Source organism: Desmodus rotundus, chromosome 1, assembly GCF_022682495.2.
Source record: "Desmodus rotundus isolate HL8 chromosome 1, HLdesRot8A.1, whole genome shotgun sequence".
NCBI lineage: Eukaryota > Metazoa > Chordata > Mammalia > Chiroptera > Phyllostomidae > Desmodus > Desmodus rotundus.
The window spans coordinates 119,717,070-119,737,177 of NC_071387.1; the positions used below are offsets into that span (position 1 = coordinate 119,717,070).

At 48.2% G+C, this 20,108-nt stretch overlaps 1 protein-coding gene across 3 annotated transcripts in view; it reads right to left on the reverse strand.

Annotated features, from left to right (window-relative positions):
* HIP1 (huntingtin interacting protein 1) overlaps positions 1-20,108 on the reverse strand; it is a 146,318-nt gene that overhangs the window by 4,817 nt on the left and 121,393 nt on the right. For all 3 annotated transcript variants that reach the window (XM_024571428.4, XM_024571427.4, XM_045204439.2), the window contains exons 10-30: positions 18,706-18,781; positions 18,459-18,599; positions 18,074-18,171; positions 17,647-17,719; positions 16,546-16,729; positions 15,920-16,008; positions 15,402-15,518; positions 14,387-14,488; positions 13,976-14,119; positions 13,442-13,577; positions 11,825-11,911; positions 11,527-11,634; positions 11,281-11,417; positions 7,068-7,178; positions 6,018-6,076; positions 5,522-5,615; positions 4,194-4,294; positions 3,827-3,932; positions 2,941-3,064; positions 2,420-2,481; positions 163-271 (exon numbers count right to left, since the gene is read on the reverse strand). In XM_024571428.4, the coding sequence (XP_024427196.2) occupies positions 163-271; positions 2,420-2,481; positions 2,941-3,064; positions 3,827-3,932; positions 4,194-4,294; positions 5,522-5,615; positions 6,018-6,076; positions 7,068-7,178; positions 11,281-11,417; positions 11,527-11,634; positions 11,825-11,911; positions 13,442-13,577; positions 13,976-14,119; positions 14,387-14,488; positions 15,402-15,518; positions 15,920-16,008; positions 16,546-16,729; positions 17,647-17,719; positions 18,074-18,171; positions 18,459-18,599; positions 18,706-18,781 (2,258 nt within the window). The remainder of the gene's footprint in view (positions 1-162; positions 272-2,419; positions 2,482-2,940; positions 3,065-3,826; positions 3,933-4,193; positions 4,295-5,521; positions 5,616-6,017; positions 6,077-7,067; positions 7,179-11,280; positions 11,418-11,526; positions 11,635-11,824; positions 11,912-13,441; positions 13,578-13,975; positions 14,120-14,386; positions 14,489-15,401; positions 15,519-15,919; positions 16,009-16,545; positions 16,730-17,646; positions 17,720-18,073; positions 18,172-18,458; positions 18,600-18,705; positions 18,782-20,108) is intronic.

Here is a 20,108-nt window from a genome sequence, read left to right on the forward strand (position 1 = left end):
GGCTTAGAGGTTATTTGTAACTGAAAACGTGCTCTGTGAGTACAGAGAAGTAGGAAGTCATTGACCAAAGGGCCCCTCATTCTGTTACATTCAAGGGGAAAGCCCTCCCCACACAGCACCCCCCTTTGCTGTGGGCTAGTGCGGGTCCTCAGAGAGGCTTACCTTCTTCCCAGCCCTCCGCCACACCAGCCAGCTCGTAGTGCTTTTTTCGAAGCTCACCCAGTTTTTGACGCTCCTTCTGCAGTTCATTTTCTAGTTCCAGAACTCTAACCTGTGGGGAAAGTGGAATTTTCTTTTGAGCAGCAATCTGAGAACTGTCTTATTTTGACTTATTCCCTTTTCTCTGTGTCCCAGTTTTCTTCCATATTATTCCAACCTCGTCTCCGCTCTGATTTCTCTACCCTCTCACTCATTCCTCCGTTCCATCTCCCTTCTCACCAGGACCCGCTACTAGAAATGAATGATGCTTTGTAGTCCAAATGCCTGAAAGGGAGTAGGGCTTATCTCAAATTCCTCTGATAAATCACCATCTAAAAACAACTCCAGTGTTTGGCTTACCTAGTCATAACCCTTCAAGCCCATTTCCCTGGAAGTTCAGACAGGAACCAAATATGATGGTTCTGGTGTCTCTGAGGGGTTGGTGCAACTTGGGGTTATTATTATACAGGCACAACCTCTCTAAAGGTGAGTTGCTTTTGGCTGTCCATACTCACTAATTTTAGTTATTATTCAAGAAGTATTTGCTGAGCACCCATCATGCAACCCAGACCTTGTTGTAGGCACTGAAGACAGTGATGCATATACGGACGGGGTCCCTGCTTACCTTGTAGGGGGAAGAGACAAACTAACAAACAAGAAAAGGTCAGATCATCAAGAAAATGACACAAGGTGATGGGATGAGTACTAAAGATGGTCAGAAAATGAAATAACTTTGGAGCTGAAACCTAAATGGCCGTGGAGAACTGGGGAACAACACTCCAGCTGAGGAAGCGGACTCTAAGGCAGGAATGGGCTCGGGGTGTGTGAGAACAGGAAGAATCCTGTGTGGCTGACTGACGCGTGAGAGCGGGAGAGGGTCATGAGATGACGTTGAAAAAGCAGGTGAGGATCATTCTACCCCGGCCCACACGGGCCAGGGTCAGAAACTTGGATGGTACTCTAAGTACCACGAGAAGCCATTGGAAGATTTAAAGCGGGGAAGTGACATGCTGTCACTTATGTTTTTAAAATATGTAGAGAATGAGTGAACTGAAGAGGGGCAAAAGTGGATATCAGTAGAGCCAGTTAGATGGTTCCTTTTTTTTGTTTTTAAATTTTTTATTATTGGGGGGGGCGGGGAGAAAAAAAACCTTTTTATTATGGGAAATGTGAAACAAATACAGAAGGGCGGAGACTGGTACAACGAAGCCCATCACGTGCCTCCCACCTGGTTCCACCATCAACTCACGGCCCCACCTGTCTCAGCAACACTGCTCTGTCTCCCAACCACCATCCCACCCGCCCCACTGCAAGGTTATCATGAAAGACAGACGCACATACATTATAGGTAAGTTGCTGTTGCAGTAGCTCAGAAGAGAGACAATGGAGGCTTAGACTAGGTTAGGGAGGTGGAAAATACTGGGAAGGTTAGTCAAGGCTATCGTTTGGAGATTTTGAGTTGCTAAGACTTTCTGGTGCATTGGGTGTAGAGGGTGAGGGAAAGAGGAACCAAGGATGACTCCCAGGTTTGGGGCTCAGCACTCAGGTGGGTGGTGGTGATGCCATTTACTGAGATAGAGAAAACCATATAGATAGGGAAGGGGACATGTTTGGGGACGAAGGAAACCAAGAGACCTGTTTTGGATATTAAGTTTGAGATGCTTCCTGAGCACCAAATGGAGGTTATCATGTCAGCGGTTGGACAAGTATAGAGCTCAAGGAGATCTAGGCTGGGGAGAAGAATTTGGTGTTTATCAGCACACAGGTGGTATTTAAAGTCAAGAGGGATTAGTTGAGACCACTAAACAAGAGTATAGGTAGAGGAGACTCAGGCTTGAGCTCAGTTTTTTCAGTGTTTACACAGAAATTTGGCCACATGACTTTCCATAAAGATACCTCCTTCGGGACCCATCCATAGACTTTAATAGTTTTAATCTGGACTTTACCCCAGGACTGATGACTAGTAATTCGAGGAGAAGGATGTCAGGTTTGGGGACACAAGGCCAAGACTAGTGGGCAAGAGTTAAGATTCTGATCGCTACTAATCACCCCTCTTCACGTCCACTGCCTCTTCCAGCACCATTTATTCTTGGGCTAAAAGGTCCATCTGAGTTCATTTCCCCCCAAGTCTCTCTCTCACTGGCTTCTCACCACAGGAATAATATTTGGGGTTGACATCATAAGTCATAAAACTGGCTAGACTTAGAGATGGCGTTCGTACCTGGGAGTCCATCTCCTGGCGTTTGATCTGGGTCAGCGTCATGCTTGAGAAGTCCATGTTGTCTGCCCAGACGGAAGTGAGAAATTCTTATCAGATAATACCCTAGGCTGACTCCTGCCGGGGAGGTGGCCAAAGCCAACACTCTACTGAAATGCTTGGTTTGCCATTTACAAGCACGTGTGTGCCCATTGCAAGGGACGGACAGGAAGAAAGACGCAGTGCCAGGGTGACCAGGGTCAGAACTCCCATCCTCCACCCTCCCCACCAGACAGCCAGGCCCGTAGACGCATTTCTTTGAATTCAGGGAAATGGATAAATGGAAAATCTACCTAAAGGTGTGTCGCTACAGTGACATGAACAGCATGCTTGTGCAGTGTCCCTTCTTATGAGAAAATAAGTATTTATGCAAAAAGATGAAAAAAGAGTTTGAAAACAGAACTGTGGGAAATTAGGATCATGGAGAATGTAAAGAACAGCTAAATCGGATGGATAAAAAAAAAGTATTGCTTCTGAAAGGCTACCTGTTTCCTCAATCTGTGATTTGCCAGAAATGGTCGAGGCCACGACCGCAGCAGTGGCCTGGTTCACCCCGCGAGAGGCTTGCTGCAGCTGGGCCAGGTTTGGGCTGTCCTTGTCAGCTTTCACCTGCCAGAACCAAGCATGTTAGGTTCACACGACAGAGTGGTGGCAAGGACTGAATCGGAGCCGGATTGATGGTTCTGGACAACTGGACGTGGGTCCACTGCGGTTACCAATCAACTTCTCAGGGACGGCGGCCTGTGGGGTCAACTCCTGGCACATCTTTACTCTAAAAGATGACCCCTGGCTTATTTGCTTGCTCGATGGCTTCAGACTCTAGCTTTATCAGGTATTTTGATGAAGTGCTCCCATTGTGAAAACCGATTTGGGATAAAAATAAATAAGGATGATAAGAGAACACTCCCCGGGATACTCTAAAATTCACAGAAGGATTTTGGTGACAAGCTTTGCATTAGGATCAGTTGGGGCAATGGTTCAAATCTGGAGACTCTTGAGGAGAGGCCAACGCTGGCCGTGGAAGCCCTGCGCCCGCTGCTCTGACTCCTTCCGTATTTGAGAGCTCCTGGAGTGCTGCGATTGCTTATCAGAGGCTGGCACTGTTGGGACCCTCAAAGGCCACTTGCAACCAAGTGAGGAGAGCCAAGAGGAGAATATGTGGTAGGCTGGGTAGAAGGGCTTGTTGCTGACAGATGAAAGGCTTTCAGGGGGAGGTGGTAGGGGACCCTTGAGAGTCAGAATTGTAATTTGGGACCCAACCTACTGGGCCGTGGATAAACCATCTGTTCCTGGAGCCAGCTCCCTAGTCCAACTATCTCTATAACCTAGCCAGGCCTTGTAGTATCCCAGGGAGTCTGACACGGGTCCTACCTTGGATGCAGCCACAAGCTGGGCTGTGCTAGCAGCAATTTCATGGGAACACACCATCAGCTCCTCGAACTTCCCTTTGCCTTGTACCACAAGATCGGCTGCGTCACTGACAGGAAAGGACAAGATGGACTTTGTCACTGTTGAAGTCAGAGCTGCAACCCCTTATGATCCCACCTCTAGACCACCCTGTCACACTGTCAGCCAGGGAGCATAGAGAGCCTGTGCTGCCCCAGGAGACCCAGGGTCCCTTTTAAACTTTATCAACAGTGCGTTCCTAGGGGCGATATTTTTTCCCCTTAGTATTCTCCGGGGTGGATCAGTGGAATGGGGGTGGGGGCGAGGAGCACGGGGACCGAAAGACACTCACACCATGACAGTGGCGCCCCAGCCCACAGCTTTGGAGGCTGAGATGAGTCCTTCTGTCCACCGAGAATTCTTGGCATAAAACTCTTTAGGGGATGCTGTGCCCTAGGGAAGTGAGAAATAATAATAGGTACCTTTCTATGGAGTGCCTACTGTGTGCCAGATGCATACACACACGTGTATGTATGTAAATATACATATGTGTGAGTGTGTGCGTGTATGTGTGTGTGTATATATCTCCTCATATGTATCTTCACAGTCACTCTGAAAGGCAAGCATTATTATTCCCATTTTACAGATGAGAAAAGTAAGATTCTGAGAAGCAAAAATACTTTTCCCAAGGTCATGCAGGAAATGGAAGTAAACCCTAGGCTCTTCTGACTCCCAAACTCATAGCATTTCTATTATATTTCCACACTTTGTGTGTGTGTGTTTACATGTTATAAAAATAACACATATATTTCATATATGTATAAAACATGCACTTATAAGTAACAATCCCAGTAGAGTCTAGCTGCTCTCCATGATTTGCCAAAAGAATAGAGTATACAGTGAATAATTTTAATAAACTATTTCTACTTGGGTTTTAAAGTTGTCCTTATGCCCTTTGAAAGTGTCTGATAGTCTGAGAATCTGCAGATACTCCTTGCTCAGTCCCTCGTTCTATTTTGGGGACCCAAAACATCACCTCTTAGACTGATAAAAAGCACCACCAAAGCAGATATAGCTTCGTTCTTTATATGATTGTTTTCAGGCCCATAAACTGTCTGTAGACCTTTGCCTCTTGAGTTGCAGCTGCACCAGGGATGCGAGAAAAAACAAGATGGCAACAATGCCCATGAAGGAGTGAGAAAATCAAAGCGCTGAAGTCAGCACGAGACGGAGGCAGAGTCTGTGAACCACTGCGAGTTGGCTGCTGCTGCAAAGGGACACAGCAGAGCCCCCCGTGAGCTTTAGTGCCAGGTTTGTCGTCCAATCTGCCTAGTTTTCAAAAGCTCTCAGGTCCGGCCCAGGCTTGCAACGCACCCTGGGCTTCCACAGCAGGCTCCAGTGGTGTCTGCCCGGGTTAATGAGCCGGTAGCCAGAAGCTGGGGCTGGCTGCGCTCTGGCGACTTGGCAGTGTTCCAGCTTCTTCCCATAATGTCTGCTGACATCCACGGGGTGGCAGGTGCGCCCTCAGAAGGACACACAGGGTGAGACGGCAGCGTACATCTCACTGAGTGTGGATGGGTATAATGTGCAGACTTAGCCTCTCAGTGAGCTGGGAATCTGGGAATCTGTAACTAATGTCTGTTCTGTCCTCCCTGTCCATGCGCCCTCACCCGCGCTTACCCGGCCGCTTTCCACTATCTCCCTCTGGAGGTCCTTCGAGGCCACTATCAGGACCTGAATAGCTTGCATTAGACTGGTACAAGATCCAAGAATCCTGCAAAAAAAAAAAAAAAAGATTAAAAAAAAGGTGAGGGATACAGTGCAGAGACCTACAATGAAGAAAACTGTTCTCTTTCATTCCTAAACACAGGCAAACTTGGAATGGCAAATAAGGCAGGGAATGCTCCCCAGGTGAAGCTCCGAAGGAAAGGCAGATAGATGAGCAAGGACAATTGATTGTGGATCTTCTTCATAAGGAAGAACTAAGTGAGGATTCTTGCGTTTTTTTCCCCCTATAATGCAACAGCGATACTATCACCATCACTAATACTGTTACTGACAATTACATAGACTCAACTTTCCCCGTGGCTGCCAACGTTCTACTCTAATTAGTATAATCCAGTGCAGGCAAGGCGGATCCTGACCACCTACGTGCCACCGTGTTGTTCAGACTGACCTTTCGTTCACCTCCAATTTGACTCCTGTGTCTCCCGCTCGAGATTTGCTGAGCATTTCCTGTTAAAAAGAAGCAAGGTTTCTTAACATGTCACAGGTATGAGAACCACTGCTGTCCTACTACACTCCAATACCCAAATCTAGAAGGGCCCATCCACATCCTCGCAAGAATCGGGGAAAACATCTACACTTTGATCTACTCAGTGGGAGGCAGCTGCAGTGGGCTGGCTCTACTGTCAGCGTCCTGGCATCCTGGCCCCCAGGCTGATGTGCACAGAACTCTGAGCTAAGACACCATGTCAGGAGGGGCAGCGGCTACCAGGTCCAGGAGGCAGGTCCTCACACCAAGGCGGATAGCCTGAGTCCTTCATCAAAGGAGCGTGACCTGTCCATAGGTGCCCACTCAGCTTTTCCCTGAGACAAGCACTATCATTGATTTACTGAGTGCCTAGCACTGAGAGAGATGGGCATTATCTCTCTTTTTTAATCCTCATCCAAGGACATGTTTATTGATTTTAGAGAGGGAAGGGTGAGGGGAGAGAGAGAAATATCAATGTGAGAGAGAAAAACATCGATTGGTTGCTTCTAATGTGTGCCCCAACTATGGACTGAACCCGCAACCTTTTGGTTTATGGGGCATCATTCCAACCAACTGAGCCACACTGGCCACGGCGAGATGTGCGTTATCTCATTTAATTCTTACACCACCCCTCTGAGGTAGGTGCTTTTACTGTCGAAATGAGATCTGAATCTTAGCGAGGCTAGTGTAACTGATCGGAAGGCACACAGTTAGTAAGCGGTCAGTCAGTCCGGAACGCGAATGCAGGACGGCCTGACACCAAACTTGAGATCCTCGAGAAAACTGCTCACCTTCCCTTGGTGAGGACTTCCTCATTTCCTGTCCCTCAGATATCCTGGTGAGTTCGGGTTCTGGTTGGTTTGTATAGGGGGCCTCTGAAGCCTTAACGAACAACTAAGATACATCCCACAGGAAACGTTGCCAAAGGGTAGCCGCAAGGGCATCGCTTTAGATCTTTGGACACTTCCATACCTCTATTCTGGCTGTAGCAGTTTCAATGGCAGCTGAAGTGGCAGCCATCTCCTTGTCCACCAGGTCTCCTAGCTCCTCCTGTTTGATGTCCAGGCCCCTGGGCAGGAGCTCCTGTGAACAGATCGGGAGGGCTGAAACGATCCTTTGACCTCCTCTCTTTTCTCCTGTGGCAGACCCGTAATCCCCACACGATGGCAGAAGGTAGGAGGATCCCCACCACATAACCCACTTCTGCAAGCCATAGAGGGACATCCCTAATGGGCCTCGTCTGGAACTCTCTACTATGTGAACTCTGGAGCTGCATGCTCCACCCCCTCTACCTCCACTCAGAGCCCACCTTGTTCCGGAAGGCCGACCTTGCTTAACCCCGCAAGGCCGTTGTTCAGTTGCTGCTGCTTGGACACTAACCCCACAGCTGCGCTGTGCTGACTGTGTGCGCTGCTTGGGATGTTTTAAAAACCTCTTCAAATGTAGACAATGTCTTCCCAGTGGACAGCCTGCCCCTTATGTAACTTCCCACAGCAATCAGGTGAGGCCGTGCCTACTCCTGCTGTACAACGGGAAGCCCAGGCTCAGAGATCAAATGCTTTGAACACAACAGTTACACTGCTAAGAAATGGCGAAGCAGGGATTGGAACTCAGGTCTAATGGCCCATGATTGTTTTAAAACATTATGTGTTATAAATACAAGTGTATAAAATAGGTGCAAATGACTTAAAGAATAAGAAAATGACCCATGTTACCCAACTTAAGGCATAGCTTAAGAAACATTATTAGTAACTTTGAAATCTCCTTTGCATCCTGCCCTGATTCCATTCCCCTTCCTCCCGACTCCTCACACCAAGGTAAACACAGAATTCGGGAGAATGCTTACAATGTCTTTTTTTTTTTTTTAAAACTCCGTAAGAATGCATCCTTAAACAATACAGTGTTAACTTTGCACGTTTTGGTCTTTATTAAAAGGAACCACACTGTATATATTTTCTATGACTTGCTTCTGCACTCAGCGTTCTGTGTGAGAGTCATCCTGTGTCATAGCCATTTGCATCCTAGATATACAAACTCTGGAGAGACTCTCGCACCCAACAGAACAGAGCAGTACAAGTGAATATATCTGCATGGATGACTCTCGCATACAGAACGTTGGAAGAAGCAAGTTGTAGGAGGAAAGTCTTTAACGCGTTGAACTAACGATGTGTTACCGGGGGTCCAACATTCTGTCTGTAACCTCTGCATCCCAACTCATGAAATCTGCGCCACAGTCTGTGCAACTCCTTCAGTTCTATCATCCAGTTCACTGATTCTTTCTTCAGTTTTGTTTTAACCCACTATTGACTCTGTATATCTTAAAGTTATTACCTTTTATTTTTAAAAGATTTTATTTATTTATTTTTAGAGAGGGAAAGGGAGGGAGAAAGAGAGGGAGAGAAACACCAGTGTGTGGTTGCCTCTCACGCGCCCCCTACTGGGGACCTGGCCTGAAACCCAGGCATGTGCCCTGACTGGGAATTGAACCTGCGACCCTTTGGTTCACAGGCCGGTGCTCTATCCACTGAGCCACACCAGCCAGGGCTAAAGTTATTACTTTCAATGATTATATATATTTTTCATTTCTAGAAGTCCCATGGTTGCTTTTCAAACCTATCTGGTTATGTTTGAAACTCTTATTCCCTGTCACACTTATAATAGCTTTTAAAAAGTTCTTTAATGTGTCAAACAGTTATTGTGAACTTGTAGTCCTGGGGACTATGAAACTTCTTTGAGGTTTAGAATCCAAGTGTACTCCTTCAGACAACTGGGATCTGTTTCTGCCAGGTATCTGGGCCCCTAACAACCTTGGGCTTTAAGCTTAAATTTTCTGTTTGGAGTTTTTTAGGCCACACAGGTAAGTATGAGATGTGAACCTGAACCCATGGAAAGGAATTCTCTAGGTAGCCGTGTTTGCTGTCTCAACTTGTCAAGGTTAAGATGAGATCTTCCCTGTAGGGCAGGATTTTTCCCCCATTTGCTTTAGACTTCCTTTTTGGGGAGGGAGGCTCCCCGTTCCAATCGCTAATCCTACTTAGACTGAGCTTTTGTTTCTTATTCTCCTCTGTGTGTGTGGCCCCTTAAATCCAAACTCTAGGACACCGGAGATGGACGAACACTGGCTCTGGTATTCTTTTGGTTTCTGATTTTGAGTATCAGTTTTTATCCTTTTAATTCTATTTTATTGCTATTACAGTTGTCTCAATTTTTCCCCCTTTGCCCCCCTCCACCCAGCACCCTCCCACTCCCTCAGGCAATCTCCCCACCACTGTTCATGTCCATGGGTCATGTGTAAAAGTTCTTTGGCTTCTCCATTTCCTGTGCTGTACTTTACACCCCCCCCCATGGCTATTCTGTAACTACCTATCTCTACTTCTTAATCCCCTCACCTCTTCATCCATTCCCACGTACCCCACCTGGCAACCACTAAAACACTCTCCGTACCCACAATTCTGTCTCTGTTCTTCTTATTTGCTTAGTTTGATTTTTACACTCAATTGTTGATAAATATCGCTCCTGAATTTTTACCCGGGCCACGTCTCCGCCCCTCCTACCAGTCTGACCAGTCTGGATGGATGTGATTTCTTTAATCCTGTAGTTGTCAGACTTCCATTCAACTTGATTTCTGACGGTTCTGAGTGCTGGTTGTTTGATTATGTTTTAGTTGCAATTTTCATGTGGTTGTGGAAGGAGGCGAGCCCTGTCTGCCTACGCCACCATCTTCTAGGGTCCTCAGTCTTTAGCCAGTTCAGGTTCAATTAAAAACATTTTCCAAATTTTATTCAGCACTTTTCATGTCATATTCTGGGAAGAGCCTCTAAATATCTGGTAACCCCTAGTGCCAGGAAGGAAACCTGCTTATGATCTCTAACACTTTGCTTTGCTTTCATTGATTTCATTTGTGTCCCTTCGTGGTGTCCTGAGTACTTTGCACGTACATAGTGGTTTCTCGGTTCTGCACTGTATTGGGGAAGATGCTTTATCTCCAACAAAAGGCACACTGTGTCAATGCTGCCTAGGCTGCCATGCCAATTTAATAAGGCAGAACTATCACCATGATTATGCCACCCTGCGAAAGGGAGGTTAGCAATTCACCACTGTCCAGTCTTCCTCTATTCAGACCTTCCAGGGCCTGCACCTCATTGCCCACTTCTCCCAGCATGAACCTTCCTCCCCTGCTGACCCATCTTTGTACCTGGTTTGCTCTCTGTGTGCACATTTCATCAATTCAACATTTGTGGAGTGCTAACCACCTGCCAGGTATTATGCCAGGGACCAGGGATACAGCATGAAGAAGGTAGGGGCTCTACCTCCGAGGACTCACTGGGGGAAAACAGGCACATTGCAGGGCCAGCCGCCAAGTGCAAGGTGAAGGGAGGGTGCAAGAGGAGCCCAGAAAGGTGACTAAGGGCCAGGCTCTGAAGGTCCTTGCACATCACATTACATAATGTGATTCTTGTTATCAAACAAGAGGAATCATAATCAGGTCTCCGTTTCTGGAAGAGAGCAGAGGAAAAGGAGGCCAGAGGCAGAGACGCCAAGCAGCAGGCTGGCTTACGAGCTTGAATGAGGGATGATGAGCGTCTGGACTCCGGTCCTGATCTCCTCCTTCCCTCAACTCATCACCACGCACTTCAGGAGTTAATTAAATGCTGCTTTGTATTGTACTCTTAAAATAGATCTCTATTTCACTTCTCATCACATGGTATAGAAATGGTTCCTGTCTTTATTTTCCCTTCTAATAGAGCCATGTCGCATTTGTCCCTTTATGACTTCACCTGGCACAATTCCCAGTATGCAGGACACATTCACTGCATCTTTACCGAGTGAATAAATAAATACACCACTGTATCCGTTTCAGGCATCACCTGCCCAATCACATAAAAACCCTTGAAAACAGAAAAACTACGCTTATTCTTCTTTGATCTTGCCTCGCATAATGACGGCCACACAGTAAATTCTTTTTTTTTTTTCTCCACACAGCAAATTCTTAATTAACAGCCAATGAATTAAATGTAACGGGACTGTCATGCAGGGAGGTCAGATTTTTCAGCTCTCTTATTTTCTAGAATCAAGTTTAAAGTGCAGAAAGAACTGGCTTAAATCATTACTACTTCCTGGCAAATCACAGGCGCTCACACCCAAGATCAACAATGACTTCCCCCAGTGATGATGCTGATAATACCTCGCCAATGGCCCTGATCTTGCTGAGGCAGCTCTTCATAGCTGTGCTGTTGACACTCTCAAGGGTTCCTTCTCCCTCCAGGAAAGCCAGATAGATGAGGGTTTCCTTGCCATACTGCTTACAGGCCTCGGTCAGTGCTGGCGATGCAAAGCAATAGGGGCTTTTAAATGCCCTCTGCTTCCCCGGCTTTTCTGAATGCTGGGGGAGCAGAGGGCATTCTCCCCCCCCCCCCACCCCGGTACTCACCATCGGCAGCCTCTGGTGGGGCTCTAAGGCAGGTGGTGCCACCGTGAACAATGGTGTCACTGGTCAAGCGGGCAAGGAGGGTTACGGAGTGCAGAAGCCCACTGATATCTGCCAAGAATTTAAAGGAGAGTTTCTCAGTCCTGCTGGAGGAGTATCACTTTCACGTGTCCGCCCTCCCCACTTTACAAGTTGTGCTCGCTCCTTACTGGATGCTCGGGAACCCAGGTTTCACATCCACGCATTTCTGAACCCTGCCCGGCCATCACTGGGGACAGACCCTATCCTTTGCCTTTCTTACCTTCTGGGCGGACCAGATACTGGCTCCAGCATTTTTCCAGTTGCTCAATACAGCTGGAAACATACTTGACAGTGGAAAGAAGGTGATCTGTGATAGAAAAAACAGGGCAAAGTCAAAGCCAGAGTTGTTGTAGCTTGCTTCATCCCTGTCAGTTTAGTCACCCGACGAATGAGCCTACCTAGTACGTGGCTCCAGCCCTATGGGAGCTGCCCTAAGGAGGAGGAAGGAAGGAAAGCTCCTTGGTTACACTAGTACGTGATTCTCTTATTGTAGCTTCAAAAGTTGTGCTTCTGAGCCTACCTGGTCTTCAGACAAGAACCAGGGCAACCACACTGCCCCCCTAGGTTTTGCACCTCACTTCTCACTGCTGCCCATTGTATCAAATCCAGACTTTCCTGTTAAGTTTCTCAAGGCCCCTAGACTCCCATTAATCTGGAGCCCAGAGCCTTGCCTCCCATTAGGCTAATTGTGCTGCACACAACAGCCATTCCCTCTGCTGTGCCCCCGAGCACAGGGCCGTGGAGGCGGTGTCACACAGGAGTTCCAGCATGGGCTCTCTGGTCACACGCCTAGGTGAGGCTCCTGGCTCTGCCACTACTGGCTGGGATCTCATGCCGTCTGTGCCTGCTTCCTCGCCTAAAAACAAAAATAACAGTAACACCTCTGGCAGCTTTGTGAGGACTTGCTGCGCCAAGCCATGTGAAGTGCTTAGAATAGCACTTGGCACAGAGAAAGCAATGTCAGCTATTTTTATTATTACTCCCCATTTTTCTTCCTCTCCATTGGTTCATGTCTTTCCTCTTCCTTCAAAAGCTAGCTCATCACATCTCTTCCCAGAATCTGCCCACAGTGGCCCCATTTCCTGGCATTCCCTCCGTGTGCTGCTTCATGTATACTGTTGTGCATCCTTACAGACGGGTTCTCTGTTGAGTAAGATAGAACCGTTCTTGCTGTAGATGTCACCACATCGTGACCTTTCTATTTGACCATAAAAGTCACCCGTCAGCTGTCTCTTCCCATCTGCCCATCCTTCGGTGGAACCTCTCGTTACTTTGCCAACGTGTCTTCTCTGCTTGCGAATGAGATCTGCTCATCACTATGATTTCACAAATGCCCTGGGCCTGGGTGCTCTTCCACCTACTGTGCACGGGGGCCCTCCCCTCTGACTCAGAGGGCTTCTCTGACTTGGGCCGCTGCTCTGCTCTCATGCTCTTAGGACTCTGGTACCTGCCAAGTGGGCCCCTGGTTACACTGATGACTATGTGGGCATTTTTACTGTTTCCACCCCTCCATGCTTATGATGCCTCCCGGGCTGACTTGAAGTTCATGAGCGACCCTCCCTTGACTCAGAGCACATTTCTCTCCTTAGACACAGGACTGTCTGGTCCTCCTCCTGCTGGCCTTCAGACTTGTTGTGAAGGCTCAGCTCCCAGCAGGCATTGATTAGTGTGACCCATGGCTAAAGCAGTCCGTATGGCACCTGGAAGCTTTAGAAAATACTACTGCCCAGGCCCCCCAGGCAATTAGCACATGCAGCTGGGCTGAGAACCCCTGAGTTCAGTGTCCCATGAGATGTAATGTCAACAGGCCTTGGGGCCTGCAAGCTGGGAAGAGTACCTGCAGAGCCGGCACAGCTGATGAGAGTGGGCTCCTCAAGCTGCCGCAGGGCCTCTTGTATCACCTGCTCCGCAGCCTTCCTTGACTCTGCTAGAAGTGTCTTTCGTTGGTCCTTTGCGAGCTGGCACATAGATTCCTAGAAATGGTCCAGGGAGGTGAGAGTCTGCCACAGTCCCCCTAACAGCCTTTGGGCAGCATCCACCTGTGACACAGCTGGGAGTTCTGGCATCTTAGCTCAAGTTCTTGCTTTGTCTGAGGTGTGAGCCACTGAGCACAGAAAGCTATGGGGATGGACCACTGCAACCCATCCCCCAATCTTGGGGAGAGAGTGCTAAGTGCAGCCCTTTTTCCTACAAAAAAGGAGAGCTCCTCTTTCCCTCATCTGCTCTGGGTGATCAGGGCATGCTGGCTTAGATGCCTTTGAAATCAGGCAGGAGGCCCTAAACCCTCTCACAGCCCCTGGCCTCCATGAGCCCACCGCTGATGCCATGGGTGAGAGGTCGGGCTTGGTCGGCCCGAGGGTGTCTTACTTGCCTGTGTGCTGGACAGTTGCAGCTGGGTGTGTTGCAGCTGTCCCCGAAGGGTAGAGACTTCCTCTTCTCCACGAGCCACGGCATTCGCCAAGCTGTCCCGCTCCTTCTCCAGCTCAGCAATCTGAGTCACCCATTTTTTTTCTGCCTGCAATCGTGACCGCATGGGAAGAGGGAGTTGCTGGGAGGAACTAAACTGGCCCCTTCCCAGAAGTCCAAACCCACCACTAGGCCAACAAGGGACAGAAGGTCCTATCTCTTTAACCTGTCACTTGGATTCCCCTGAGTACACACTGATCACAGATGGGACCAGGCTGACCATATGCTGGATGGTGACAGAGGCTCGGTGACAGCGATACAGCAGCCAGAGCGGGGTGGGGGAATAAGGAAGGGAAGTGAAGAAGGTGGCGCTCACCTGGGCACAGGTTTCCAGGCTGCCTTGGGCAATCTGGAGCTCCTGCTTGTTGGTGGCAAGTTCTTGCTTCAAGTTCTCTAGTACTTCCGTCTGTTCTTGAGTCTGAAAGGGGAGGAAAACAGGAGCACCCTGATCTGGGTGGTGGGTACAAGGGATAAACATGTGTAAAAAAAAAACCCCTGACCTATCAATGAGATTTGTGTTCTCTTTTGTACCCAAATTCTACCTCAGCTAAAGGGGCAGGGGGAGAAGGAGGTGTGCACAAAAATTTTCTTCTGAGTAAGCGGAATGTCAAGGGGGAAATTTTAGGACATTTCCTGAGTGCCATGCTTAAGCCCACAATACTCATTAAAGTAGAAATGGATCTTTAATTCACGCGTCCCAACCCTGGCACACTGCCAAATCTTGCCATCTAGAAATATTCCCCTTATTTGATTTCTGAGTGGTATTTTTCAAAGAGAGGTTGGTAAAATTCACAGATAACATTAAAAAAAAAAAAAACGAAACTGCAAAATAAAATATCCCAATGCATTCACATAGTAAGGAAAAGTATTTCTTTGTGAAACTTTTATTTCCATTAGATGTATTTTTTACTCTGGGTCACAGAAAGTGCAAAAGCCACAACCTGACGTGTAAGGCATCCAGGTCTATCCATCCGACAAGGCTCACTCCAAAGCGACCGGCTGGTCAACCCCGCCCCGACTCACGGGTGTTCCTCTGGCTGCCACTCCATGTAAATGCTCGTTCCTCTCTCTGACATCTACGTGCTTTTACTTCTAACTCTCGTCAAGACTTGCCCCAGGAAAGCCTTTGCTGATGAAATGCAGTCACTTCTAACCCCGTATGCCTCAGAAATCACGACCTACTCTGTGCGGCCTCTCACAGCACCCTCACAGGGCTCCAACCCACAGAGCCAGCTGCCCGTGGAGCGGAAGACAAGGCTTTGGATGGAGGCCCGCCTCCAACTCAGATGGACCCCTCCCTCATTTCCCACGTTTGCCTCCCTCCCACTCACCTTCCGCTGGGCCTGCTCACTTATGCGCTGGTAGGAATCCTCTAGCTCTTTTTTCTCTCGTTCCAAATCTACCTGGGCTTGTCTGGCCACAGACACCTGTTTAGTCACTTCTGCATTCTGTAAGAGAAGAGCATTGGTGGCTCATCTCAGGCTTAAAGGACATCTTCCTTCTATAACAAATGACAGCATTCAGGCCGTGAGTGCCCTAGGGCTGGACACAGAAATCACTGTCCTACCCAGAGGGAAGCCAGAAGAAAGCTGTCATCTGCAGATACTCAACTCTGAAGTAGTGAAAGAACTAATAAAGATGGGGGATAATGCACATGGGGCTAGCATCTAAGGTGGAGCTCAAGACATGAGAGGCGAGGGAGCCTGAAAAGCTGAGGTTCCCAAGAAATGGTGGTGACCCACTGGAGACTGGTGGGGGCTCTGGACCTGGAGAATTCACGAAGCCCGAGATGCTCTCTGCCCTGTGGTGTGGGGCCTGCATGTGGCGAGAGGCAGATTGAGGGTCCTACCTTCCGCAGCAGGTCCGCGTGGTTCTGCACCAGCTCACTGTACTTCTCCTTGAGCTTGCTGTACCGCTGCTCATTGGCCTGGGCTTTCCCTGTGGCCAAGGACCAAGGTGAAAAGCCTACCTGGTTGGGACCCTCCACCCCTCTTCCAATAAACCAGAATCCCTAAAAGACCCTCCTTTCTTTTCATAAATGTATACACCTCTTTTCCCTCAAAAACCCTACTGAAACTCCTTGGGGAAGCCTTCTTTAAAAAAGAATTCACCTGACTCGAACCACTGCACCAGTTCCTGTGTCCTGAGCATTTTCACATATGCATTTATTTTATCTGCGCTCTTGGCTTTAAGTCAAGCTATTTCCTGGGCTCTCTCTCCTTCGGAGAGCCAGCCTCCTGGGTCAGGAGCCCCCGTCACCTTCTGTCGTCCCCATTGCTGTGTTCTCAGCAGTGCTTCACACAGGGGCCCTACCTGCTGGACTCCAGTCGCCCTCTGACTGGTGACGAGAGCTGGCACTGCTGACAGCTCCTCTGGACAGATGCAAGGCTGAGTGGGACTCTGCCACCCAGCCTCCTCCATCCTGACTGATCTCCGTGACCCACACCCTCACTCCCTCCCCCACCAGCCTCTCACTTTCTATCTCTGTCAGGCTCCGCTGCGCCTTCTCTGTGTCTTCTCGCTTCTTCTTCAGCTCATCCAGCTCCGCCCGTAGGAACTCACTCTCATCGGCCGCCTGCTGCCGCAGGTGCTGCTGCTCGGCCAGCTCAGCCTCCAGCTCGTTAATGCGGCCCTTCAGCTGCAGGACAGCTCGCTGGCTCTGTGGGAAGGACTTAGTAATATGGCTGATCGCCATGCTGCTGTGGGTCGCCAGGTGTGCTGGGTGGAGAAGCAGGTCCCATCCTGTTTCTAGCACTGACCAAACAAACACCTAGGTTTTCCTAACCAGCCTACTCCCAGAGCCTCATGGATGTTGAGCCCTCAGGTCATTACAAGCCATCCAATCAGCAACAACAGGGGATGACGGTGGGGGAATTCTGGTCCTGTCAGAGTGGCTCGGGAGAGCGATGGATGAGCTGGAATCAGGAAGGTTCATCTGTCCCAGGGAGTAAAGCCTCTGACCAGCTCTGGGTGTGAGGGGCCAGGCATGTACAGCATCAGACACTGCAAACAGCCATCAGAGTTAGGGATCAAGCCTTCTTATCACCATGTGAGTATATAGGTCTTTCTCATCACAGCTTCAGAGCTGGTAGGTGACCACGGTTATTTCTGAGGGACACTGGAGCTTGGCTTCAATGCCATTCTCAAAGCAAATGCAATAGAAATGCATTACAATTGAGACCACAGAAAGACCAGATCCTCTGGCTTTGGCATTTCTACTAATTAATCCCCCTTAAAATGTGGTCCAACAAGTATCTATGTGAAGCGATTTTTTTTTAATCCTCACCCAAGGACATTTTTTCCTTGCTTTCGGAAAGGGAGAATGGGAGAGAGGAAGGGTGGGAGAGGAACATTGACGTGAGACAGAAACATTGATTGGTTGACTCCTGTATGCACCCAGACCGGAAATTGAACCCACAACCCAGATATGTGCCCTGAGCGGGAACTGAACCCACAACCTTTCAGTTATAGGACGACACTCCAACCGAGCCACACCAGGCAGGGCAATGTGAAGCTAATTTAATTAAAATCTGTTCTGATGGAAAAGCCCAGAAGCAGATCAGAGCCCACTTTTACCTCAGTCTTCATGTTTTCCAGCTGTGCCTTCAGCCCACTGATCTCTCGGTACAACTGATCAATTAAGTGATCCCTGGGAACAGAAGGAGAACAAGCATGCTTCCACTGTGTTCCTACCCCTCTCCTTCTAAACACAAGCTGGGAGATTGGGGGAGTTAAATGCTGGTGTTAATCTGGGGACAATTCTTTTAAAGTTCATAAATTTTACTCTGAGACTATCAGTATTTCCAGATACTAATCTAATATCTATGGGTCCACTGTTATTTCAGCATCATTTGGGGATCAAATGGGCTAATATTTGAGGGTCAAGACATTTCTCTAAGAAGCCCAAGCATCATTAAGAATTCCTCTTTGGTGAGGTATGGCAAGTCAGATCACGGCCTAACTTAGTTTCTGCTGCGTTTGTATTAACCCAGCTTGGACTCACTTCTCATCCTTGTTCACACCATTCTGACTGTTGAAATTGAAGGGATCACTGCTGAACGAGCTGCCAAAGATGTCATCAAACTTGTTGTCAAATAAATTCTGTGGTGACCAAAAAGGATTGAGAACAAAGTTAGAGGGCCAGAGAATTCTGAGTGGGGGTCAAATGAGTGACATGTAAGAAAGGACTCTTTCTTAATCTGGTTCAGATCCATTTACGGCGCTCCTAGGGACCACGGGGCAGGGTGCTCAGTCTAGGTTAGAGCCTGGGTTAGAAGGCAGCTGACCCTGCTTAGAGCCAAGAAGGCTTGGCCAGAGCCCCTCCCATCCTTTCCCCTGCACGTGCGGGCAATGGGAAGAGCCAAGTTCCTCTCCCAAGTGGTCCTCACCTGCTGGGAGGCATCCATGTCCATGAGGTCATCCTTTTCCAAGACTGGCTCGCTGTCAGGGGACGAGGCCTCGGCTGGGATTACCACCACAGGGCTGATGTGTTCTGACAGGGCAGAGGCCCGGAGGAAGTTGGGTGGGTTCTGAAGAGGGAAGACATATGCTGGAAGTCTGTCACTGGCCAAGCCTGCCAGTCTCTAAGAGTATCCTGGACTCAGCAGCTCCCAGGGTGTGGTTGGGGATACTTACCTCGGGCAGCTGAGGGATCTGAATGAGCCGCTTGAAGTACTGAAGGTTACTGGAGCGGTAGAACAGATCTTTCAACCTAGGGATGGGGAAGAGCCTGAGGGGGCTGGGGTCTTCAGCAGCCCCAGGGAGGAGGGGAGAGTGTACACCCCAGCTTTCCTCCTGTGCCTGCCCAGGCCAAAGGCACAGGCTGTCAAGGAGATGGCCCCCGTGAGCAAGGATTCAATTATGATGCTATAGAGAAAGGGTATTTACAGCCAGTCCTCACCCATCTGGTGGTGAGGAGTGTAACTCGAACTGCAAAGTCCTTTGCAAGACTGGATAGTCCGAAAACTCATTTCCCCATCACTGTTGCTTGACACATGTATCTTCCTAGGAATGTTTGGCTTAGAGTAACATTAAAATAAATATATATATATTTTCAGGACAAACCAACTACGCACAGGAAAGGGAAGGGAACTTAATTAGACCTCTTTTAAATTACTTTACCTTGTGTTACAGCTATTTGCCATCTACCCAGTTAGCTTCTACGGAGCAGAGGCGGGTCCTGCTGATCCAGGCTGACCACAGCAAGCAATGAGGAATTACTCAACAAGTTTTCATCGGAGAAAATCTATTTATACTGTGTCCCTAATCTGGGATGAATATGGGAATGAAGAAATCAATTTTTTTTCTCGATCCTCAAATCTCTATGTTGAATTTAAACACTGAAGGCCAAGAGAGCTGAGAGCACCAGACATATTGGGTTGGCCAAAAAGTCCGTTTGGTTTTTTCCATATGATGGACCTAGTAGTGCTTCCTTGTCTTTAACTTCACTTGAAGTAATTTTGTTAGACTGTATTGTGACAGCTGTCATATCAGTGTGCATTATAAAAAAACTTACCAAAATCGGTGAACTTTTTACAGCCATTTTAATATTGAAGATGGAAGAAGATACGAAACATTTTTGGTGTATTATGCTTTATTATTTCAAGAAAGGTAAAAGCGCAACTGAAGCACAAAAAAAAGATTTGTGCAGTATATGGGGAAAGTGCTGTGGCCGATCGAACGTATCAAAAGTGGTCTGGGAAGTTTCTTGGTATCTTTGACATTTTGGCCAAATAATTCTTTGCTGTGGGGCTGTCTGACTCATTGGAAGATGGTTAGCAGCACCCCTGGCCTCTACCTACTAGAAGCCAGTAGTGGAAGACAGCCAACATACTGAAATTACCCAAATCAATAAAATTATTGGTGAAAATGAAAAATGTGTCTTGTATTTTCCAGAAAAAACATAACGGACTTTTTAGCCGACCCAGTATTTTATGAGATGAAAGCGGGTCATGGATCCCAGCACCCTCTCTCTGCAGCACAGAATTTTCTCCAGCTCAGCCTAATAAACTCAATCCCTGGGGTCTCCTGACAGCCAT